Below are 15,417 nucleotides of genomic sequence, written 5' to 3'. Positions count from 1 at the left end.
CCCATGTGGACACGAGCTACATGCTGGGTGTGCCCAGTCACATTGTGCATGGTGGCACCCTTCAACCAGCTGTGAACAGCAGGGCTGTGCCACTTTCATGGACGCCTCAGGCCACAGGCTTTGTATGAAACTGGTGGACAGGGCCGGGATGACCGGAAAGACAGTGAAACAGATTCTGTGGGGAAATTTGGGGCAGGACATGACTGGATGGACCAGGTGACACAGACTCTGACAGGAAACAGAACAAAAGCAGTGGTGACATGAGGGATGAGGAATGGCCTACATACTGGTTTCTCGTGGTTTGCACAACAGCCCGGAAGGTGAAAGGGATTCTGTGGAATTATGGGAAGCAAACGACACTGAGACAGCAGAGAACATGGAAAGAGTGCAGACAGATGTCATGAAACAAGAAACCGGACACCAAAATAGGGCTCTGTTTGGTCACAGTTGTTGTTACCCTTGATGGTCAGTGTGGCCGACGTGCTCTCCTGCCCACACACGCATGAGTACTCCCCGGCATCCGCCACCACGAGGCCACGGATCTCCAGCTCACACACGGCCCCATCCTGCCTCAGGCTGACTCTGTCCCCTGCTCTGAGGGTCTCAAGCCCCTTCCTCCACTCCACGGGTGCCTCCTTGCTCAGCTCGCAGAGAAGTGTGGCTGTGCCCCCTTCTGTGGCCTCTTCATTTCTCAAATCCTTTGTGAACTTCGCAGGCAGAGCTAGGGAGTTCAGAAGGACCCAGAAAACATCAGACTGCCTGGGAACTTGGGGGTTTGAACAAGACATGGACACTTGACATTGAAACACACTTTGGAGCAAACGTGGACTCATGAACACATGGACACAGTGGGGGGAAGTGGTGCCCATCCAGGTGGAGGCCAATGAGGAGGAGGAGCTGAACCCCAGTGGCGAGGAGGAGCTGAACCTCAATGGACACGCAGACCATTGGATGCTCAGTGGGGACCTCTCACCAGGACAGACACAGGGAAATGGCCATAATTTCAATGGACAGGGACGGTGACCAGAGGATGTAATCTGGAATCTTCTGTTACTTGTCCTGCCTCAGACTTCATTTGAGGTCAGAGTCAAGACCCCTGGCCCCTTCCCTCACTTGCCACACCAGGTTGCTGAGATAACACCGTAGCCATGGCCCACTCCAGGGCTGGAGAAGGAGATGTGGAAAGGGCTGCCTACATCTCTCCCACGAGTTTGCATCCGCACTCACTCCTCATCACCTCCTGTAGCTCCTGAGGCCATAGCTGGACAGGCCAGAGTAAGGAACACCCCGGCCAGGAAGGTCCATGAGCTTGTCACCCCAGTACCGTTGTCCTGGGAACCCCAACCCTTCTAGAAGCAACTCTTTGGAGCCACCTGTAGCTTGTCACCGCAGATCCAGTGCTCTGGCTGTTGGCTGAGTGAAGCCCTCGGAGCCCATGCTCCTTTGGTCTCCCGGGAAGTCTGACTAGCACAAGGCATAGTGCGTCCTTGCTGGAGGTGCAGTGCTCTGTTCGTGCAGCCCAATGAGTCATGGTGGTGGCTTCTCCCCCAAGGTTTGAACATCGTGCACATGATGGCCATTCAGAATCCTCTTCTTCGCTGTCCACCTTGTCTCTGAGCGGGTCTGGAGGCCCATGACTGGCGGCCCTCACACCTGCAGAGGAGCCCTTCCCTTTGCACTTTCTGAGGCCCACCCTGCCCGGGCTCCTTCATCGATGTTGCTCCGTGGGTCCTCCTAGGACATCTGTCTCTGTCCATCTACTTGCCCTTCAGGAGGGGCCAGGACCTCAGGAGGGCCCCTGAAGACCCGGACCCCCTGACCTGTCACCAGACTGCCAGCCATACATACCTCACTATGGCCAGGCCCGGTCCTGATTCCCCAACACTGAGGGTCTCAGGCCTGTCCACCACTTATTGGGGGAACCCTTCACAATTCACAGACATGTGCAGCGTGAACATGGCACCTCCATGGCCGTATAAGGACCCAGGACTTTTGTGCATTGGGGGGGTCAGGACTATGGAGGCTCAGATGGACACACAGACCATTGGATGCTGCAGTTTGCAGACAAGAAACAGGCCACACATACCAAGCTGGCGACACAGGCACCTTTTGGAGGTGTGGCCCCAGGGTCACAGGCAGGATGCCCTTCACAGGGGCTGCTTTGATGAGAGGGGACACCCATCTGTCTTCTTTCTGGGGTGCCCACACAACTGGCTACCATCCACCTATGCCATTGGCCAGCCCACCAACTCCAGCTGAGTGAGCCCCTACCCCACCCCTCAACTTGGCCTCTCAGTTCACTCGAGACCACCTGCCCACACCCAGCAAGCCCCCTGCTACTGCAGGGGAGAACCATCAGACCCACCACAACACAAGACGCAGAGCCCAACCCAGAGAGGATGCCCACCTGCCCACCAGCCACAGAAACCAGTCACAGACCCTCCACTCTGGCATGGACACAACCATCCCTTCCTGGCTAGGGCTGTGCTCTTCAACCCAGCCCTCCCTGTCCTTCCACCATTTCAGACCTCCCCTCTTCCCACCCTCCCACACCCACCTCATCTTCTCCTCCCCACCCACACCCACCTCACCTCCCACACCCTCCTCACCTCCTCCTCCCCTCCCACAGCCACCTCACCTCCTCCTCCTCACCTCCCACACCCACCTCACTTCCTCCTCCCCTCACACCCACCTCACCTCGTCCTCAGTCTTCACACCCACACCACTTCCTCACCCTCTACAGCTGCCTTACCTCCCATGGCACCCAGGTCCTAGACAGTGGACCCAGATCACCTCTATGGCTCTGTCATGGCCAGTCACACATGCTTGGCTCCTTCCCTTGATCATAACTCCTGATATCTCTGCATCAAGGGCCACACTTAGATCTACTTCCTAATCCATGCTGGCATGGCCTCCTCAAGAGGACTGTATCCTGCCATTTGTGTTGTGTGGCTACTCTCCCCTTGCCCCCGCCCCTCCATCCCCAGAGGTGACCCTGTGAAAGAGGAAACCTTGTTTTCTGATCTATATCTGGGAAGGCCTCACACAGCTATGTGCTAAGACTCCTGCTGCAGGATAGCCGAAGACACAGGAGGTGGAAATACCTACACACACGGACAGAGCAAGGGACCTGCCCAAGCTCTCAGACACAGAGCCACTGCTCCATGTGGCCACACATGGTCTTTACCCTTGACTGTTATCGTGGCCGACGTCCTCTCCTGCCCACACACGCACGAGTACTCCCCGGCATCCGCCACCACGAGGCCACGGATCTCCAGCTCACACACGGCCCCGTCCTGCCTCAGGCTGACTCTGTCCCCAGCTCTGAGGGTCTCCAGCCCCTTCCTCCACTCCACGGGGGCCGCCTTGTTCAGCTCGCAGCACAGTGTGGCTGTGGCCCCTTCCGTGGCCTCCTTGCTTCTCAGTCTTCCTATGAACTCGGCAGGCAGGACTGTGGAGGCCAAACAGACACAGAACATTAGATTCTGTGAAGAGCTTTGGAGCAGGACCTAACAGGACAGAGGACTTGACGCAGACACTGACAGGAAACAGGACAAAACCATCAGTGACACAGCAGCGAGAAGTGGCCTAGATGCAGGTTTCTCGTGGTTTGCACAACGCCGGAAGATGGAAGGGATTCTGTGGAATGATGGGAAGTAAACGACACTGAGACAGCAGAGAACATGGAATGCGCGCAGGCAGACGTCATGAAGAGAGTAATCGGACACCAAAGCACAGCTCTGCGTGGCCACACACGGTCTTTACCCTTGATGGTCAGTGTGGCCGACGTGCTCTCCTGCCCACACACGCACGAGTACTCCCCGGCATCCGCCACCACGAGGCCACGGATCTCCAGCTCACACACGGCCCCGTCCTGCCTCAGGCTGATTCTGTCCCCAGCTCTGAGGGTCTCGGGCCCCTTCCTCCACTCCACGGGGGCCTCCTTGCTCAGCTCGCAGCGCAGCGTTACCACGGCCCCTTCTGTGGCCTCCTTGCTCCTCAGTCTTCCTATGAACTCGGCAGGCAGGGCTGTGGAGGGCCAGAGACAGAGAAGCTCATCCTCATCCTCCTACCAGGGACGAAGGATACTGACGGGGCTGCATGGGCAGGGCAGGGCAGGGCACGCGTACCCTTCACGGTGAGCGTGGCTGAGGTTGTCTGGTCCCCGAAGCAGCAGACATACTGCCCACTATCGCCGGGCTGCAGGTCCCGGACCACCAGCTCCAGCAAGGTGCCCTCCTGCCGCATCCTGTACTTGCCTCCCGGCCTCAGCACCTCATCTCTGCAGCGCCACTCCACGGGGGCAGCCACCGAGGACAGCTGGCAGCGCAGGGTGGCAGCACCGCCCTCCAGCACCTCCACGTCCTTCAGGCCCTCCCGGAAGTGCACCGGCCGCGCTGTGGAAGGCGCAGGCTCAGCTTGTCCTCGCTCCCGCATGCACCCAGGGCTCCCCCACAGTTGAGGAGGGCTGCAGGGACCAGCAGGGTGCGGGAGGCCCACCCCACCCTTCTACACCAGGGGCTAGTGCCGGGGACCCTCCAGGAGGAGGAGCCAAACCAAAGAGCACAGAAGGGTGGGGTGTCAGGAGCTGCATTGTGCCCCCCTTCACTCATGGGAGCCCCAACCCCAGGACCTCAGATGGTTCTTGCATTGGGAAGCCGAGCCTTTAAAGACGTGAAGAAGGTGAAGTGAGATCACCAGAATGGGCTCTAATCCCATGTGACTGGCGTCATTATAAGAAGAAGAGATCAGGACACAGACACAGAGGGACAGCCCAGGGAGGACACAGGAGGAGGTGGCCACCCACACAGCAAGGACAGAGGCCTCCAGGGGACCAGCCCTGCCCACACCTGGGTCCCAGACGTCCAGGCTCCAGGCCTGGGAGAGAGAAATGACAGGTGTTTGAGCTGCCATGTCTGTGGTATTTGTTACACAGCCCAGGCTGGTGGAGATAAGTCAGGCCCGGAGGAGGGAGGAGAGATGTCAGAAGACAAGGCAAAGTGAGGAATAAAGATACTGGCAGTCAGGAGACCAGCAGAGGGTGAGAAAGGTTCTCTCAGCAGCAGAGACCCAGACCCAGAGATGGGGAGAAGCAGTGAGGGGAGGATGAGTGGAGAGACAGAGCCAGACAAAGCACAACACCGCCCCCCCCCCCCCCACACACAGACACCGAGAGGGCAAAGACAGAGAGGGAAGGAGCTGGGTGAGGTCTGGGGCCGCCCCTGCCCTGAACAAGATGAGAGCTGTGGGCACAGAGCATGCCTGGAAGCTGCCTGGTCCTTCCTGCCTGAGGGCTCACCATGGACCCTGATGATGCAGCTGCTCCAGGCACCCTCGGCCTCACACTTGTAGCGCCCGCCATCCTGCAGGGTGGTGCCCTTGATGACCAGCTGGGCTCGGCAGCCCTCACGGCTCAGCTGGCACCGGGCCGACCCCCGCAGGGTTTTCCCATCCTTGGTCCAGTGCACAGGGCTGTCCGGGACAGTGGTCTCGCAGACCAGGGTCAGATCCTCCCCCTCCATGATTATGGCATCCGTGAGCTCCTGGGAGAAGACACTTGGCTTCTCTGGGGACAGAGAGGGAAGTACAGGGCACATGGGGGCTCCTGCAGGAGAAGCTCCAGGTGTCGCTGCAGCCCAGGGGACACCCCAGGTCAGTACCCATCTATCCACCTCAGCCTGGCTGCACAGACAGGCCAGCCTCTGCATGGCTCCCCACAAGCCAGGGGTATGGCCAGGCCTGTGCCACGCTGACCATGGAATCAGCTCTGCATACCACGTGCAATGATGCATCCAGAAACAGCCACACCCAGCCTCCCCAGCCCACCCTGGGACCCAAGGCCCAGCCCACAGCACCTGCTCTCTGAGCCCCGGGGTCACACTGCATCCCGAGCCACACGGAGGGTCCCCACCACAGCACTGGCATGCAGCCCACCTGTGACCCGCAGGGTGGCCGAGGACCGCTGGTCGCCCGCTTCGAAGTAGACAGTGCCCGAGTCTTTGAGCCCAAGCTCCCGCAGGGTGAGCACGTGGTAGCCGCCCGGTTGGGTCTCAATCCCGTTGAGCTCATTGGGGTGCAGAGGCGTTTTGTCCAGGAACCAGTAGACAGGCTCATAGTCAGCAGGGGAGATACGGCAGCTGAAGGTGACTGAGGAGCCCTCCTGCACCTCAGCGTCCTTCAGGTCCTCTGTGATGAGCACTCTCTGACCTGGGGGACAGAGGGGACACATAAGGACCCCACCAAGGGAAACGGGGTGCTCTCCCAGACCTGTAACAGGTTCAGGATGATGAAAACTGAGAAACAGCAAGGAAGTCAGAGCTAAACTGACCAGGCCCACGGACACGCCCCAGTCCCCCTCGGTCCTTCTGTGGAACATGAGAATGACTCACGATGGCCACTCCACAGCTGTGCTTCCAGCTCGTCCCTGCCAGTGCACCTGTCCCCAGAGTCACGTAATGAAATCAAATCTTGTATTAACAGAAGACATCAGAGTGTGGAAAAAGACATGTGCCTATGTGAAATTTAAATCCAATGCTCAATGCTCTGGAGATCTGACAACATGAATTGCTAGGAAATTTTTTTCCCCCTGCCAACTTAGGTCAGGGACACTTAGAAAAAGTTAAACACAAAAATGGGTGTAAAACAGATTTCTCCATATTCACGGGTGATTTGAAGCTGCCATATGCCGGGCACCAGGCATTAGACACCAAACAAAAGACACTGGATGGACACTGTGCACAAGGCACTGGAAAGGACAATTGGTGCGTCCAGAGGTGACTGGTCAGAGAAAAATAGTTTTGAAGACTGACACTGAGAGAAAAGGCATTGGCCACCAAATGAGCTCTTGAGAGTGTTTTTTGCTTTTAATCCTCATACAAGGATGCCTGAGGTATTTTTTCCACTGATTTTCAGAAGAGTGAGAGGGAGGAAGGGAGGGAAGGAAGGAGGAACGGACCCTGGATGCTGGCCCCGGGATCCGGAAGGTCAGATGCCCGGATGCCTACACGCCCAACAACCCTGGCCCAGCCTCTGACCGTATGTAAAGCATCAGCTTCTTTATCTGTGAGATGGAGACAAGGATGACCCTCAGCCTGCCTGCCAGCTACAAACTGTTCCTCAAACCTGGAGACCTCCATGTTCAGAAGCGGTCCATCTGTGTGCAAATACACGGGAGCTCACGCACACAGGAGGAGCTCCAGAGACACAAATGCAGTAATAAATGAGGACTGCTGACTCATTCGCACAAGGTCCAGCTGGGAACTCATTCGCACAAGGTCCAGCTGGGAGGCCACCGAGATGAGCCACCCAAGGCAGCCCCTCCAGGAGATGGGGAACCAAGGCTGGGCTGGTCCCAGGCCTCAGAGGCAGTTTCACACAAGGCTTGCACCAGCCACATCACAGGTCGTGAAATCCGTGCAATGCGCCAGCCTCACCTTGCACCACGAGCCGAGCCTGGGACCTTGCCTGGCCAATGTCGCAGGAGTACGTGTCACTGTCCGCCTTCTCCAGGGCACTGATGGTGAGCCTCAAGGTCACGCCCTCCTGGCTGGGTGCATGCTTCCTCGAGGGGCGCAGCTCAGAGAGGCCCTTTCTCCAGGTCACCGTGGCTGCAGGGCGCTCGGTCTTGCAGGTAAACACAGCCACACCTTTTTCCTCCACCTGCAGGTCAGCCAGCTCCTCAGTGAACCGGTTTGGCTTTTCTGGAGGCAGAAATCAGAAGGGGGGGGCGGGTGTGAGGCCTACAGACCCCACAGGACATGGGCAGTTTTTCAGGGACTGGGCTGAGCCCCTTCCCTCTCCACTTTGAACAGCACAGCGGAGGCCCTGAGGGATGGCCCCATGACACACGGAGGGGGAGAGGCCCTGGGCGCAGCCTCAGCGTTTCTGGCGGGGTTACCTTCCACACGGAGCCTGGCTGTGCTCTTGGAGACCTCCGTCTCACACGTGTATTCTCCGGAATCTTTGAGTGAGGCCGCGTGGACGACCAGCACGGCTCGCGTGCCCTCGCTGAGCAGGTCATACTTCTGACTCTTGCGAATGACTTTCCCGTCCTTCAGCCAGCGCACCGGGGGTCCCCCCGTGACAGCTCACAGCTCAGCGTCGCATCCTCCCCGGCCAGGGCCCGCTGGTCTTCCAAAGGCTTTGTGATGTCCGCCGGCCTTCCTGAAGGAACAAGAAGCAGCCCGTGAGGCCGGGCCACAGCCACGGCAGAGACGATGGCAGGGCTGGTGTTTGGAAACCTTCAGGCTCTGGAGGCCACGCCCGCAGACAAAGAGCCTGAAATTCTAGGACATCAAACCCAGGAGCCCCGGAGCCTTGGAATGCCAGGAGTCCCCCCCGTGACAGGGAGCCCTTTGAGGGGAGATAGGAGAGCACAGGTGCTCTCGGCATTGTTCAGAGCCCGTGACACCGCATAGCCATGGCTGGAGCCCGCTGTGAACCAGGCTTCACCGATCTGCACCAGCGTTTATGCTGGGAGCACGAGCTCGGTGAGTTTCACTGGCTCGGAGACCATGTGCCCCGGAGCTACCACAGCCATCGGACCACGGATGCGAGACCAGAAGCCCTGCTCCTGCCCCTAGATGACCAGAAACCCCGCATCCTGATCGAAGTTCTGGGACCCCACTGGTGGCTGAGGGGGATAGTCCCCAGAAGCCCCACTCCCCTCTACCCCTCCCCCGGCCCCCCCCCCTCCGCCTGGAAAGCTGCCCAGCCGAAGGCTCCCACTCCAGGCTGCCTGGAGAGAGTGGCCCGTCCGCCCAGTGCGTGGTGCCCACCTCGGACGAGGAGCAAGGCCTTGGAGGTGAGGCCGCGCACAGAGAAGACCACCTCCCCGGAGTCGCTCGGCAGCGCCTCTCGCACGGCCAGGGTGTACTTCCGGCCCTGGCAGGCAGCCCGGAAGCGGTCTGAGCTGCCCACTGTCTTCCCACCGACCGTCCAGGTGGCAGTGTCACCCGTGTCCTCATGGGACAGGATGCACTCGAAGATGCAGCTCTCACCCTCAAGCACCTCCACGTTCTTCAGCCTCTTGGTGATGCCCACGTGCAGGTCTGTGAACCACGGGAGGCAGCGGTCACTCTGGCCAGGCCCCAGATGCCTGCCCCTCAAGGCCAGCATCATTGAGCCCCATAATGTTCCAGAGGCTCCAATACCCACCCCAACCCCCAGCCGACTCTGCTGCCCCTCAGCCAATGCCCCCTTGGCCCCCAGCTGGCCACACCCTGGTGTTTGGATGGCACCGCCTCCCTGCTATGGAACAAGGGGCAGAGAACAGAGCATCGGTTTTCAGTAGCTCATGAGTTCTGGAAGAGAAAGGACAGGCGCCCCGAGTGAAGGAGCCGTCTAGCTCTGGGACAAACCCACTGCACCACCCTCCCCCCTTTCCTGTCTCATCTCAAAACCCACCGGATGTCAGGCTCTCTCCACGGGGTCACGGAGAACAGGCCTGTCATGCATGTGGAAGGGGAACAAGACTACCGGAGCGGAGCGAAGATAGCGACCACCTGGTTGGGGAAGAAGTCCCAGGGCATCCCCGCCTGATACCCTGGCCTCTCCTGCTTCCCACCTCCAAGCGGCTCCGGTGACTGGCTTCACCCCCGCCCAAACACATTCCCTGGCGCACAGGGAATGTCTCCAGGTCCCTGTTGGAACCCGAGCTCTGCGGGACTCCATCAGGCACGGCTTCGCCCGCTTCACTCCGTTGCTATCGTCCCCGCTGACCTGCCTGCATCTGGGCCTCCTAAGGATCACGTCAAGCCCGCCCATTCTGAGTTCTGAGCCTGCCTGACCTCCCCTGGCTCAGTGCAACAGCCTGGGCCTGAGTGGGCGGAGCCTCAGTGTGGCCACGCCTTCTATACCAGCCACGCCCCACGCACCGTGCACACTGACGTGCGCGCAGGTCTCCTCGGCGCCCAGGTGGCAGGTGTACAGGCCCGCGTCGTCCAGGCTCAGGTCGTGGACCACCAGCCCGCGCGTGCCCGCCGTGTGCAGGAAGTCGTACTTGTCGCTGGGGCCCAGCTCCACGCCGTCCTTGCGCCACACCACGCCCGCCTGGGGGTCGGAGACCTCGCACTGCAGGGTCAGGGCGCTCTGCTCCACCGCCGACACGTCGTCCAGCGCCTTCAGGAACACCGCCGGCTTCGCTGCAGGACGAGGTTTCAGGAGGTGAGCGAAGGAGCCGCGGCCTCACCAGCGGAGACCCCCGGGGGGCCTCCCACAGACACCCCTTCCCCCGCGCAGGCCGCCTCACCTCTGACCTCCAGGCGGGCAGTGGCCGTCACCTTGGGGGAGGAGACGCGCACGGTGCCCGCGTCCCCCCGCCTGACCCGCTTCAGCACCAGCGTGTGGCGGCGGCCCTCGTGGGAGATGTCGTGGAAGCTGTCGTTGTAGAGGGGCGTCCCGTTGAGCGACCACTCCACCTCCTCGTCCTCGTGGGAGAGCTCGCAGGAGAAGCAGGCGCGGCCCTCCTCCACGGCCTCCGCGTCCTGCAGCGGCTGCGTCACCGTCACCTCCCGCGCTGCCGAGGGTACACGGAGGCTCAGCGCCCGGCCCCGCCGCCCCCGGGCCCCTCGGGGCGGCCCTGCACCCCCGCCCCCCGCGCACCTTCCACGGTGACCTGGGCGCAGCTCTGGGCGTTGCCGGCCTGGCACCGGTAGACGCCGGCGTCGGCGGGCGTGAGCCGCAGCACGCGCAGCTCCGCCATGTGGCCCTCCAGGCGCATCCTGAACTTGTCCGAGGCCACCAGCGGCGTGTCCTCCTTGTACCACTGCACGGCCTTGGGCGGCGGCTTGAAGTCGCAGGACAGCACCACGGACTGCAGCTCGCGGCCCGCCTTGGGCTCCAGCGGCCTTGTCAGCACCACAGGGATGTCTGCGCGGAGGGAGGAGAGAGAGAGCGCGGCGCTGCGGAGCGGCCGGGCCAGACGGGACACCACCGTCTGCTAGGGGCCCCTCCTGTGCCCGGGGGCTGGGCCGCGCGCCCACCTGAGACCACCAGCTGGGCGGTGGTGCGCGACTTGCCGATGGTGAAGTGCACTGGCCCGGTCATGGTGGAGCAGGTGCGCCGCAGCGTCAGCCGGTGCACCGTGCCTTCCTGCTCTATGCCCACGTCCTTCCCCGCCTGCAGCGGCGTCTTCCCCAGCAGCCACTTGGGCGGCCGCACAGAGGGAATGGAGGTCTCACACTCGAACCAGGCGGGGGTGGGCTCCATCACCGTCACGTCCTGCAGGCCCCGAACGATGGTGATGGATTGCTCTGTGGGCGAGAGGCAGCACCGCGTCTGCAGGAGGAGCGCCCCCGCCTGTACTCCTTCCTGGGAACAAACCCTCCCTCCAAACACACCGTGCTCACATCCTCTCCCCTCCCCCCCCCCCCCCCCCCCCCCCCCCCCCCCCCGCCACACACACCCCCCCCCCCAGACAGGCCCTTCTCAGACCCGGCTGCCTCCAGGCATCAGGGCCAATGCCAGAGGACAGCTGCCCACAGCCCCGCCCACACCTTCCACGAAGAACTGGGCAGAGGTCTTCACATCGCCAGCGTCGCAGGTATAGGTGTCCTCGTCCTCCGGCTGCACGTCGCTGATGACCAGCTTGCGGTAGAGGCCATCGCTGACCATCTCGTACTTGGGCCCGGCACGCAGTTCCACGCCGCCCTTGAACCACCGCACCTGGGCGCTGGCCCGAGACACCTGGCACTCAAGCACCCCGCGGTGCCTCTCCATGGCGATCTTGTCCCGCAGGGGGCGCAGAATGGTCACTGGCAGCTCTGTGGGCGAGCAGGGAGGGGTCAGGTGGGTGGCCCCTCAGGTCTGACCCCTTTCGTACAATTGCCTTGAAGAAAGTAGGTGCACCCACACCTACCTTCCACCCTTCCCTCCTCTTGCCGTGCCCCTCCTGCTGCCCCCCTTGCCCTCTCCTGCGCATCCATGGCTCCGTGTGATCACCTCACCTGCCCACAGACTATCCCGCCCTCCCTCAGGCCTGGCCGCCGCCCTCTCCTGTCATCAAGGCCACCAGGGCCTCCTCTCCAGCACCTGCTGCAGCCCGGGAGGGAGAACTCGCTGACATCTCCATGTCAAACAAGAAGGGCTGCTCCTCGGACCCCTGTCCTCCTGCAGCAGGGGCCACACCCTCTTTGCCTCCTCCTGGGTCACCCCGTCCTGTCCTGAGGGGGGGGCGCCCCAGGCCTGCGTCGGGACAGCTGGCACAGCACCCGTCTATGTTCTCACTTGGGTCCCCTCACCTCTCACTCGGAGCTGGGCTCGAGATTCTGCATTTTCGGCTACAAACCGGATTTCTCCTGCTTCTTCCACCAGGACCCTCCGGAAGATGAGCGTGTGTGTCCTTCCTGGGAACACGGACGCTCAGCACCGGGGGAGGAGCACGGGGGTGGGAAGAGGCCCTCCCACAGCCACCGCCCTGGCTGTCACACCTTCCTGGCGCATGCGCACGTTGTCGCTGGAACGGAGCTTACTGCCCTCCCGGAACCACTGAGCAGACACGTCGTCATGGGAGACCTCGCAGAAGAAGGTGGCGCTCTCCTTCTCCATCACCTCCACGTCCTCCAGGGGCCTCAGGATCTGGATGTTGCGTCCTGCGGCAGCGAGGGAGGCCCTGCTACACTGCAGCACCGCGCTGCCTGCCCCCCCCCCCCCCGCAGCTTACTGAGTGCCAGAGGGTTGGCACCTCAATGGGGGACCCAGGGGGCAAGGAGGCCTGCACCTGGCCCTGACCCCCCACACTGCCCAGGCCTCACCTTGCACCTTCAGGGATGCCGAGGTCTGAGCCTCGTGGGCGTCACACACATACACGCCCTGGTCCCCAGAGGCACACTGGTAAATGATGAGAGTCCGGCAGGTGCCCTTGGCTGCCATACCCACTGTCTTGCCAACCTGCAGCTCCACGCCATCCTGTGGGAGTACAAAACCCGGTCAGGCGCTGGGGTGGCCCTCGTGGTGAGGAGTAGGATGGAGCAGAAGCGTCCAGGGACAGAGGCACCTTCAGCCAGCGCACGTCCACATTGGGGCGTGACAGCTCACACTCCAGGGTCACTCTGTCTTTCTCTGTGGCCACCACGTCCTGCAGTGGGCGGCTGAACCTCACAGGCAGCTCTGGGGAGGCAGAAAGAGATGAGAGAGGCAGGTGGAGCGGTGGAGGGGGGCTGAGCTGGACCAAATCACTCAGCTGGTTCTAGGAATGAGTGCCCTCCCCCACCCCCCGGCCCCCAAGATTCCACACCCCGTCCCCACCTGCCTCCCCTCCGAGACAGGGACCAGGCATCTGGAGTGGGTCTCGCCCCACCCCCCACGCACCCGTTACCACCAGCCGCGCCGATGTGTGCACGCCCTGAGCCTTGAAGGCAATGAGACCCCCATCCTGTGGCCGCAGCTCTGACAGCGTGAGGGTGTGAACGGGGCCTTGCACTGCCAGCTGGCACGTGGGCCCCGGCTGTAGCCGAAGCCCGTCACGGGTCCAGCTGCCCTCTACGTCGGCGTGGGACAGCTCCACCTCCATGGTGGTGGAGCCCTGCTCCTGCACCTCCACCGCGTGCAGGCCCCGCAGGAGCTGCACCTGGCGCACTGCGGAGAAAGGAGGAAGGGTGTGCCCCGGCACCGAGAACCGCCCTCCCGCTCCTTCTCAGGGGCCTCAGCTCAGCGTGCTGCCCAGGAGGGGGAGGCCCACTCCCACCCGCAGGAGGAGAGTGCCCTCCCTGGAGGCCCACTTCATCCCCAGCCATACGACTCCCCCCCTGCTAACCCTCCTTTTTCATCCCCTTCCCAGGGCCAGGTCCCCAGCGGGAAATTCGTTCCTCTCCATCCCTCCCCCTGCCCTCCCCTCTCCTGGGTGCCAGACCCCAGCCCCAGCTGCCCTGAGGCTCACTTTGTACTGTGAGCTTGGCCTGTGTCTTGTCATCTGGCGTCTCACAGCCGTAGAAGCCGCGGTCGGCGAAACCCACGCTGCGGAGGACCAGGCGGTGACTGGCGCCCTCCGCGTGGATCGCCACGTTCTCGCCTGGGGATAGGGCCGCGGCATTGCGCGTCCACTTGACATCCGGCCAAGGCCTGGTCAGCTCTACCGCCAGGGTCACGGAGCCCCACTCCTCCACTGTCTGTGGCTCCAGCTTCTTCTTGAACAGCACGGGGGCCTCTGGGGTCAGGGAAAGGGCAGTCACACAGCCACTGCCACTCAGGAACACGCGGCACAGAGGGCCCCTGCCCACCCGGCCCCCAGCGGCAGAGCAGGGCCCCGACCGCATGCTGACTCCACGCCAGGCGAGGCTTGAGCAGTCCTCAGGGCCCAGCTGCACAGTATCCTTCCGTGGGGGAATGGAGACTACGGAGGCCTCTCCTTTCACGCCCCCTCCCACCGCTGCTCCCCTGCTCTGAACAGCCCTGCCAGGCTCCCGTGTCTGGAGCTCCTACGTGTGGTGACCAGTAGCCTCTGGGCACGGAGCTGGTGAGACAGGCTCAGAGTCCTCCCCTCCCCCAGACCAGTAGAATTAGCATCTCCACTCCATTGGAGCCCTGGGAGCCAGAACGTTAAGGGAGAGAAACACGCTGGAGTGGACCTCCCTGTCCCACACGGTGCCATGACCTCCCCAGAAAGCGCATCTGCCCACATTGCTCTTACTATGACCTGCGAAGGCTCCCACCTGTCCTCGGGTGAGGGCTGCTCTCACTGACAATCTGGCTTCCTGGAGCAAAACTCCTCCCCTCCGGCCTCAGCGTGCCCTGGCTGCCAACCCCACTGCCTCCCTCTCACCACCCATGGGCTCCTATGGATCCCTCCGCACCAGGGGCACACACAGCGCGCCAGCTGACTCTTCTAGAGGAGGTGCCAGCCTTCCGTCCCACCCCAGCTTCTCTGTGCAAACCCCGTGCTCCCTGAGATGGGCCAGGGCAGCAGGATGCCAGCCCACCCGTGAGGGGCCCACATTCCCACCCTCCCCCCTGCCCACCCACCCCCCTGCCCCCGCACCCCCTGCCCCCGCACCTCGGACGCGGAGGGCAGCGGAGGATGTGACCCCCTCAGCCTCGGCGCTGATCTGGCCGGCGTCCTCCAGGACCAGCCCCGAGATGGTGAGGCTGTGGCAGGCGCCGCTCTGCGCCACCCGAAGCCTCTCGCTGGGCTGCAGCTGGGCGCCGTCCCGGAACCACAGCACCGCCACGTCGCCGGGGCTCACCACGCACTGGAAGGTGGCCTCCTGGCCCTCCTCCGCCACCACGGCGCTCAGGCCAGACGTGAACTTGACTTCGCGGGGGACTATGGACAGAGCCCCGCTTGAGAAGTTGGTGGGAGCAGCAGCGAGGCCCCACTGGCAAGCGCCCCGGAAGAGCACCTTCTCCGTAAAGCCCCGGAACGCCCAGCCCCGCGCCCCGCGCCCCGCGCCCCGCGCCCCGCGCCCCGCGCCCCGCGCCCCG

General features: G+C 62.5%; 1 protein-coding gene across 1 annotated transcript in view; it reads right to left on the bottom strand.

The window, feature by feature from the left end:
• OBSCN (obscurin, cytoskeletal calmodulin and titin-interacting RhoGEF) overlaps positions 1-15,417 on the bottom strand; it is a gene marked incomplete at its 5' end in the record, with an annotated part of 160,607 nt that overhangs the window by 69,795 nt on the left and 75,395 nt on the right. The window contains 22 exon segments of the mRNA XM_084885131.1: positions 458-721; positions 3,188-3,451; positions 3,766-4,029; positions 4,131-4,397; positions 5,300-5,566; positions 5,935-6,207; positions 7,434-7,700; positions 7,898-8,077; positions 8,080-8,163; positions 8,778-9,050; positions 9,876-10,142; positions 10,250-10,516; positions 10,603-10,869; positions 10,983-11,252; positions 11,496-11,762; positions 12,240-12,344; positions 12,429-12,590; positions 12,753-12,906; positions 12,995-13,107; positions 13,309-13,575; positions 13,877-14,143; positions 14,990-15,259. Of these exon segments, the coding sequence (XP_084741257.1) occupies positions 458-721; positions 3,188-3,451; positions 3,766-4,029; positions 4,131-4,397; positions 5,300-5,566; positions 5,935-6,207; positions 7,434-7,700; positions 7,898-8,077; positions 8,080-8,163; positions 8,778-9,050; positions 9,876-10,142; positions 10,250-10,516; positions 10,603-10,869; positions 10,983-11,252; positions 11,496-11,762; positions 12,240-12,344; positions 12,429-12,590; positions 12,753-12,906; positions 12,995-13,107; positions 13,309-13,575; positions 13,877-14,143; positions 14,990-15,259 (5,079 nt within the window).

This window comes from Pipistrellus hanaki, assembly GCF_964339955.1.
Source record: "Pipistrellus hanaki genome assembly, chromosome: 5".
Classification (NCBI taxonomy): domain Eukaryota; kingdom Metazoa; phylum Chordata; class Mammalia; order Chiroptera; family Vespertilionidae; genus Pipistrellus; species Pipistrellus hanaki.
Note: the sequence above shows the minus strand (reverse complement) of the source record. Positions and strands in the feature narration are given on the sequence as shown.